The sequence below is a fragment of the Anolis carolinensis genome, chromosome 1 (genome assembly GCF_035594765.1).
Source record: "Anolis carolinensis isolate JA03-04 chromosome 1, rAnoCar3.1.pri, whole genome shotgun sequence".
Taxonomy (NCBI): Eukaryota; Metazoa; Chordata; class Lepidosauria; order Squamata; family Dactyloidae; genus Anolis; species Anolis carolinensis.
The window spans coordinates 357,257,939-357,266,699 of NC_085841.1; the positions used below are offsets into that span (position 1 = coordinate 357,257,939).

Genomic DNA, 8,761 nt, shown 5'->3' on the forward strand with positions numbered 1-8,761 from the left:
ATGCGAGGAAGCCATTCTTTTCCATTCTAATCCATTCCCGTGCGCCCCCAGACACGCACCCTTGGCGGGTCCGGCAGCGGCGAGAGCAGCGCGGCTTCGTCCTCCAGCTCCTGGGCCGACAAGTACCAGCCGCCGGCCTCGCCGTTGATGCTCCCGGACGCCATCAGGGAGGGAGGGATGGCTGGCTCCTCTGACGGGATGGAGCTTCAAGGCCGGAGGAGGAGGAGCTAGGCCGCAGAGGCGCCGCCCTCTCCTGCAAGGAAAGGCCGGGGCCTAGCTTCGCCCCAGAGGGAGCCTGAGCCCGCCATGAGGTGAGGGAACCACCCCTTGTTCTACATCTTCAGCGGTCTCTGGGAATGAGGCAGATGGAGCCTATCTATCTATCTATCTGGAATAATGTCCAGGGTGGGAGAAAGAACCCTTGCCCAGGTTGCTGTGAGTTTTCAGGGCTGTATGGCCATGTTCTAGAAGCATTCTCTCCTGACGTTTCGCCCACATCTATGACAGGCATCCTCAGAGGTTGAGTCTGTTGGAAAACTAAGCAAGCGAGGTTTATATAATCGTGGAATGTCCAGGGTGGGAGAAAAAACTCTTGTCTGTTGGAGGCCAGTGCGAATGGCGCAATTATTCACCTTGATTAGCATTGAATAGCCTCGCAGCTTCAAAGCCTGGCTGCTTCCTGCCTGGGGAAATCCTTTGTTGGGAGGTGTTAGCTGGCCCTGATTGTTTAGTGTTTCATTTCCAGACACGAAGCAATCAGGGCCAGCTAGTACCTCCCAACAAAGGATTTCCCCAGGCAGAAAGAAGCCAGACTTTGAAGCTGCGTGTATACCCATATAATGCAGTTTGTCTACACCAATCCTGGGCTAACTTTGGCCCTCCAGGTGTTTTGTACTTCAACTCCCACAATTCCTAATAGCCGGTAGGCTGTTAGGAATTGTGGGAGTTGAAGTCCAAAACACATGAGGGGCCCAGGTTTGCCCGTGCCTGGTCAAACTGCATTATTTGGCAGTGCAGATTTGGCTGTGGCTGGAACAGGTGTTCTTAAGCGATTGCCCCAGCAGTTGTCCAAGCCAGCTTTCTACTATGGCTTTCTTAACACCTAAATTTACTGAGAACCATGTTTGGCTGCCATCTTATTTATTTCTTTACTGTATGTTTACCCCGCTCTATCTTAACCCCAAATGGGACTCAGGCTTCCAAATTGGTAATAATTCGATGCCACATCAACATAAGACAAAATACAATATACATTGTGCATTAAATCATGAAAATAATAAAACATTAACATATAAATATATAAGCTGTTAAAACATTACACATAGACCAAAAATCATAACCCAGAAGCCGTTTCAATCACTTTGTAGCTGCATATAGCCCATGTTACTCTCCAAACACTTGGTTCCATAGCCAGGCTTTAACTTGTTTTCTAAAGAATAAGAGGGGGGGGGGCGATCTAATTTCACTGGGGAGTTCCATAGCCGAGGGGCCACCACTGAGAAAACCCTGTCCCTCATGATTGTCTTTTCTTTGTCATCACTGCACCTAGAATCATTGAGTTGGAAAAGACCTTGTTGGCCATCCATTCCAACTCCCTGCCAAGAAGCAGGAAAATTGCATTCAAAGCAGCCTACAGCCTTTTCATTTTGTCCCTGCTGCCTTTATTAATAGTGGATCAAACTAGTAGGAGGGAATAATTCCACTATGTAACAAAATTTTTCTTCCAGGTTTATAAATGTCATCTCCTAATGATTATACATCATAAAAACACGTAAAAGGTTTATTTTTACATGCAAAAACTTTGTTGCAGTCAGTACATTGAAAGGTTAAAAATGGCATGTTTTCATTAAGGAGATTTCTAAGTTAATCGCTGTAGGCCATGAAAAGAGCTACAGACAACAGGAGCCAATATGATGATGATACTGTATTATTATTATTTGAGAGCTCTAGGTTAATCACTGTAGGCCATGAAAAGACCTACAGGCAACAGGATACCAAATTATAATGATGATATTGTATGTAAAATATTATTATTATTAGTTATTATTATTACTATTGCTTTCAACCCAAATGTTCAAAAACAGCCAATGACTGATGATAGTACAGAGGACCCATAGTATCCACTGAGATTTGTTTCCAGCACCTGTGTAGAAACCAAAATCCATGAATATTCCAGATCCATTATGTATATAGTGGTATATTAAAGTTGAATTTGTTATATAAAGTGGCAAAAACAAGGTTTGTTTTTTAGGGGAAAAAATTGTTGTTGATGGGGAGGAATTTCAAGCAATGAATTTTTGAAACCATGATTTAGAATCTGTGGATATGGAATGCTGAATGTATCTTTTTTTCCTGCCACAGCTCTGGATAAAGTTAAAATTCACATAATCTCATGCAGGTGAATTTATGGGACCAGTGCAGACATGTCTGTTTGTAACATTTCTGTCTGAACGCTTACATAATGTCTATAAAACAAATAATTTCCTTTCTAGGATTTGCAGGCAATTAAATAGCTTATTTGCTGGACTCCTGAAAACAAAAGATTTCAGAACAACTGCATCCCATATATCATTTCCAGCAATTTGGAAGCTTTGGGACCAATCTCTTCATCGACTTCCTGGACATCTTTCAGTAGTAGCTCAGAGTAACAGCATTTTCACAATGCCAGAGATGTTTGGCAAGAAGGTTGAACTTGACCTCAACATCCCTCATCCCAGGGTTCGTGGAATGACCATACTGAACAGAGATGCTTTCAAAAGAAATGTTGTGGTACCCGCAATTAAGGTGAACAAAGACATCACAAACAAGCTGGTGAAGTCCCTTAAGGAGGTGATGATCAAGCGACCAGGTCTTAAGAGAGTCATTGAAGATCCAGAAGATGAAAGCAGAAGGTTTATTTTGTTAGATCCTCACAAAATGTCTGCTGATGGTTCCCTTGGTCAACCTGAAAAAGAGATCTTAAAGAGCTTTAACGTTAGCCCCGAGATAATCAGTTACAACATGGAGCTGACATATGACCATTTCAAGGCAGAAGAAATTCTGCAAGCAGTGCTTCCTGAAGGCCAGGAAGTGACCACGGCATTTAGCAGAGTCGGCCACATCGCTCACTTGAATCTCAGAGACCATCAGCTGCCTTACAAGCATTTAATTGGTATGTGTAGATAAGGTTTTGTAGTATTCGTTTTAGAGATTCAGCAGTGTTCTTTAAAGTTGCTTCAGGCACACAAAAAGGATTCAGGCCTTTAGATACCTGACTTGAATAATGTGGCTTACTGTGAATTGCATTGTGTGCTCTTTGTAAAGAAACAGAAAAGAGTAATAGGCAAAAAGTGGCCTGTGAATAGCTGAGCCGCACATTCTCAATTAAGATGATAACATTGTTGCACCAAACTGGGCTTTGTTCCTAAAGGGGAGGTCTTGTACCCCAAGCTGATTCTGTTTCTAGAGTTTTCAGCTGGTTAGTTTTTTGGCCTTCAATTCTCCTGGGGCTGTGTGGACTGCCAAACATTCTGCCCAAATTAGATATATATTATCCAAAAGTTCATTGTCCGTTTTGAAAAAATTACAGGATTTTTCATATTTGAAGAAGTTTTTGGAGATTTCCAGGAGAGACGATTCATCCTTTGTAGTTGTGTGCCTTCGAGTTGTTTCTGACTTATGGCAACTCTATCATACAGTTTTCTGGGGCTGAAAGTGTGTGACGTGCCCAAGGTTACCCAGTCTGTTTTCAAGGCCAAGGAGAAAATTGAACCCTGATCTCCAGAGTCATAGCCAAATGCTCAAACCACTTATTTGGTCCAAAAAGGGCAGTACAGGGGATCAAGATGAGTTGAGGGCTATAGCCTTTGTGAGGTATACTTTGTCCACTCCTGTGTTCTCTGATCCTTATAATTAGATCTGGTAAGTACTGAAGCCTGAGTCTTTCTATCCTGAAAGCAGGGGTTCTCCCACTGAGCTGTGACCTCTTCCTTTTGGAAAGAATTCAGAGAAGTACAGTAAATGTTCTTACATTTGAATGACGGCATTGGGCAAGTCATACACAGCCAGCCTAGGAAGCAGATATTGATGAGCCTCCTCTCAATAAATCATGCCAGGAAAACTCCACGAGAGGGTTGTCATAAATTAATGTTGACTTGAAGATTAGAGGAGTGTTGAAATAATTACATTTCGTGTTTGAATGCAGAGGGTGAAAGCCATTTATTCAGCTTTTCTTTCTGGTTCCCTGAATTTAAAGCCATTACAATACTGTGATTGGGTACCACAATAGTGTAGGTCTCTAACCCAATCCTAAAAAACACCTTATTAGGAGAAAATTCTACAACTGACCAATCTAAATTCAATGAGTCAGTCTGTCCTAAAATGACAGTTGTATGGTGATTTAAAAAGCACATGTTGCAATTAATTTGTTACCAGTTAAGTTACCACAAGACCTTTTACTCTTACAATAATTAGTGAGATCACCCACCTTCTTCTCCACTCACTTCCATTGATCTCCAGTGTTTGGCCATGCTGACTTTGGAATTCTGGGAATTGTAGTTGAAAAAGTAACATTTTAAAATAAAATTTCAAAGCTGTGTTTTCTCCCCCATCTTTTTCTTTTGCCTCAAGGAATAGAAGAAAGTATAAGATGTATAACCCTGAAGGGGTATCAGTCTCTTTCAGTTTTAAAGAGTAACTGATAATTCCTTAGACTTAGAGAACAGTTGTACATAGCTATCGACAAAGGCAGTTGTTATGCTTTGGGAGAGCTGTAGAAAATGTTACTTTTGATTAATAAACAAAAGCACTGATTTCATGAAAATTGAATTAGTTTTTTATTGGATATACCTAAATCATATTTCTGTTTTTTTCATATAGAAAACGAATTATCTGTCTCCTTTACTTTCAGGCCAAGTTATTATTGACAAGAATAATGGTATCACGTGTGCTGTAAATAAAATTAATACCATTGAGAGTGCTTATCGAAACTTCCAAATGGAGGTGCTGGCTGGAGATGAGAGCAACATGACAACAAAGGTACTGCAGCTTTTAACAGTTTTTTCCAGGTAGCAAAAAGAGGGTTAAATTCTTACATTTGAAAGAGAGAAAGTAGACAAAGCAAAGTGTAGACATTATGGAAAGATGCAATCCAACATACTAATGCTTGCTTTCCTCTGGGTTTGACAGACTTGGCAGTCTACATATTCTCAGATGTCTCAGTTGAGCCTAAATGAAATCACAGCTCTGCTCATAAGCCTTAAGTAGAAAGAGTATAGCTTACTGGTTGAATTTATAGGCCACATTAAATTGTTTTGAACCACATAACCAAAGACATTAATGAACTATTGGAGAAACTCTTTTTAGAGCTAGTGTACAAGCCTGGTATGGTATTCTGTTCCTTCAGAAATGTAGTAGCTTTCCCGCTCAGCATGCATACATTTGGTTTGAGGAAAATAGGTAAGCACATTAAATCTCAGTACCATTTCTGCATCATATCACATGTATTAAAATATTTTAAATCCAAAACACACCCACTTGGTCATTTCCTAGTCAGGCATGCATGCAAAATAAATTTGATGGATGCAGTTTTTTGTTTGCCCTAGAGAATGAGTTATATTTAAATCCCATATTGAAAATGAGCATTGTTTTAGTGTGGAGCCCCAGACTATAAAACCTGGTTTCCAGCTCCATAGCCTCCTTGTTGCATTTCCGGGTGCCTGTTCCATCTTTAGTTCTTTCATGTTGAATAAACCAAAACAATAGAATCCTGCATATATGACAGAGGGCTGCTGCGCCTTCAGAGCAAATGTCAGGAGCTCTTGGCCTGAATTTGGCCCTCCTAAGGTCCCAGTACAGAAAGTCTAGGTTCAGAATTGATTCTTTTGGCCTTCTTTAAGATCTTCACAACCTCTGAGGATGCCTGCCATAGATGTGGGTGAAACATCAGGAGAGAATGTTTCTGGAACATGGCCATGCAGCCCAGAAAACTCATAGCAACCCATTGATTCTTTTGCAGTAGACCGGTGAGGAGATCTGTACCATAGAAAGCGGTTTTAAATGTCATTGCACTGCGAAATTTCCTTGCAGTTGCGCAGCTCCAAAGCCTACCCTTTCTAATAACATAGGTTTGCAAAAAATTAGGGTAGGGCTGGGTAGCTGCAGAAGTCAAACAAAGGTTGGTTGGCCAACTATTGGGAGTGCTTTGATGGTGTGTTCATGCATGGCAAAGTGGATTGGACTGGATTACCTTGTGGTCTCTTCCAACACTATGATTCACATCCACAAATATCCCAAGGGGCTACACTGGAAGTGACATCACAGTCGTTAAAGCTTTCCTTCTCCATAGCAAAGATGTAGACTTTGACATAATACATCTCTTGACTGCATCAGTGCAGCTCTTCCTGAGTGCATATCTGACATAGACTGTGTTTTGGACATTTTCAGGTTAAAGAAAACTACCTCTCCTATGAATTTGACTTTTCCAAGGTCTACTGGAATCCCCGCCTCTCCACCGAACACGCGCGCATTGTCAACCTCTTGAAGCCTGACGATGTTCTCTTTGACGTCTTTGCTGGGGTGGGACCGTTTGCCATCCCTGCAGCAAAGAAGAACTGTATTGTGTTTGCGAATGACCTCAACCCCGAGTCCTACAAGTGGCTGCAGCACAACTGTAAACTGAACAAAGTGGACACAAAAGTGCAAGTGTTCAACATGGATGGAAGAGAGTTCATGAAGGGGCCGATGAAGGAAGAACTGATCAAGCAACTCTCTCTGAAAGAGCGTAAGAGCTCTCTACATATCGTCATGAACTTACCAGCCATGGCCATTGACTTCCTCGACGTCTTCCAGGATCTCTTGGATGGAGAACCCAGCAGCACGGAGCTTCCCACAGTGCATTGCCATTGCTTTTCCAAGCATGAAAATCCCGCACAGGACGTTCAGCAACGAGCCGAAGCTTGCTTGGGAACTTCCTTAGAGGGCTTGTGCTCAATAGAGTTGGTGAGGAACGTGGCCCCCAATAAAGATATGATGTGCATTAGCTTCTGTCTTCCTGCCGAAGTGTTGTACAAGCCACCATCACCTCTAGCAGGTAAATTCACCCAGGAAACAGATGGTATTACATTGAGGGTTCATTGTGTTTGAAAACAAATTGTTCGTAATAGATTAATGTCCAGTGGAGATTCTTAAATTAGGAACTCAACTTATAGAAGGAACTCACTCTTAACTTATAGATGGGCCTCTGAACCAGAACAGACATGATAATATTCTGACAGGAAAAAAAAGAGGGAAATAGCACGACAAACGTTAAAAAAATGCGTTGACTACACATGTATCAGTGTTATGTGGGGGAAAGTGTGATCAGCCATTTTCTCAGCATAAATACTGTAGATTTGGTGAAATAAACATTCATATTCATCACATATTCTCGGTACATTTTCATGCTTTTTCTAGAATAATTAAATAATTAATTTATATTTTATAATTATAATTATAATTAATTTTTTTGTCACTCTAATCCTAGGCTCGATGGCCAAGGTTGAAAGGGTGCAGATAGTCTTGGGGAGGTTTGCATCCAAGTAATCCTCTGTGTCATTGATTTCCCTGTCCCTGAACAGGGGAGGTCCCTTAGTGGTCTGGAAGAATTATACTTGAAAATAGGGTGGGAGAAAATTCCCCACTGTGCATACAGTATTCTGTATCGTGTAGATCACTAGTTTTTCATTTCTTCATATCCATTTCATGTGACAATGGCTTTTCTGGAGGTATGCTGCCAGTCAGTGCTATGGAACCAAAATCGAAGGCAAAATTTGGGTTGAGTTGGGAGTTAATTGAAATGTATTGAATGCAACTTCAAAATAAAACCTTATATTAAATGCCTAGTTTAGTGCATATTTAATTTCAAAATAATGTATGGAAGTCTTGTTCAGATATTTTAATCAAAGAAATATATTTTATGTTCCATTAGTCTAAGTCAGGCATGGGCAAACTTCAGCCCTCCAGGTGTTTTGGACTTAAACTCTCACAATTCCTAACAGCCTACCAGTTGTTAGGAATTGTGGGAGTTGAAGTCCAAAACACCTGGAGAGCCAATGTTTTCCCATGCCTGGTCTAAGTAGCCTGATGTGGCATGGGTGGCTGTGCTATAATTTTCCTACAATAGATATTTTATTACTGATTATATTACATTTACCATTTATGAAAGAGTAGAAAGAATACAGGCTTTGGATTCCAAGGTTTAGTGTACCAGCTCCACAGCCTTCACTGAAGATAATACTGAGTTAGCTGGATCAGTGCTGATTCAGAATTGGGCAACCTATTGTTTTGTCAAGAGGCAGCTTTGTGCCTGAAGACTGCATGAGTAACTTAAACTCTGAACAGCTTCAGAAATTTATATAAGTAAGTTATGCAAATCTGTATGGATTGAGATAACCTGTTTTCTTATTGTTGTAGGTGTGGATAACACTCAGCAACCAGAATCAAAACGCTTGCGCTTAACTGAAGATGCCCTTGATGAAAAAGTGAATCCAGTTTTATAGAAGGCTTTTTGTGGATAGCTAAACAGAACACTAACTCCTCTTTCAAGATGGGTAGATTGGGTTGGATTTGCTCTTTTGAATATATAAGAGCAAATGTTGAATAGCCACCTCTGGAAACTGGAATTCCAGATGCTAAGCTCACATGCTGATTATGCAGTGATCATTCTGGGTTCTTTTTTATTCTATGAAAATTGGCCAGGGTCCATTCTTCTATTTAAAAATAATTAAAATTTATTTTTTCACCA

At 40.8% G+C, this 8,761-nt stretch overlaps 2 protein-coding genes across 3 annotated transcripts in view; one reads left to right on the top strand and one right to left on the bottom strand.

The window, feature by feature from the left end:
- slc38a6 (solute carrier family 38 member 6) overlaps positions 1–193 on the bottom strand; it is a 59,615-nt gene extending 59,422 nt beyond the window's left edge. For both annotated transcript variants that reach the window (XR_507005.3, XM_008116714.3), the window contains exon 1: positions 60–193. Coding sequence is in view for 1 of the 2 variants with exons in the window: in XM_008116714.3 (XP_008114921.2) it covers positions 60–164 (105 nt within the window). In the remaining variant the exon portion in view is untranslated. The remainder of the gene's footprint in view (positions 1–59) is intronic.
- trmt5 (tRNA methyltransferase 5) lies at positions 173–8,761 on the top strand. Its single transcript, XM_003224712.4, has 5 exons — positions 173–311; positions 2,493–3,151; positions 4,889–5,016; positions 6,424–7,069; positions 8,431–8,761. The coding sequence occupies exons 1-5, from the start codon at positions 307–309 to the stop codon at positions 8,514–8,516; spliced, it is 1,524 nt and encodes a 507-aa protein (XP_003224760.3). The 5' UTR covers positions 173–306; the 3' UTR covers positions 8,517–8,761.

Bases quoted from the DNA above. Each gene is read 5' to 3' on its own strand.
- trmt5 (XM_003224712.4), top strand. The intron at 3,152-4,888 runs GTATGTGTAGAT...CTTTACTTTCAG, and splicing joins GCCTTACAAGCATTTAATTG to GCCAAGTTATTATTGACAAG. The intron at 5,017-6,423 runs GTACTGCAGCTT...GGACATTTTCAG, and splicing joins AGAGCAACATGACAACAAAG to GTTAAAGAAAACTACCTCTC.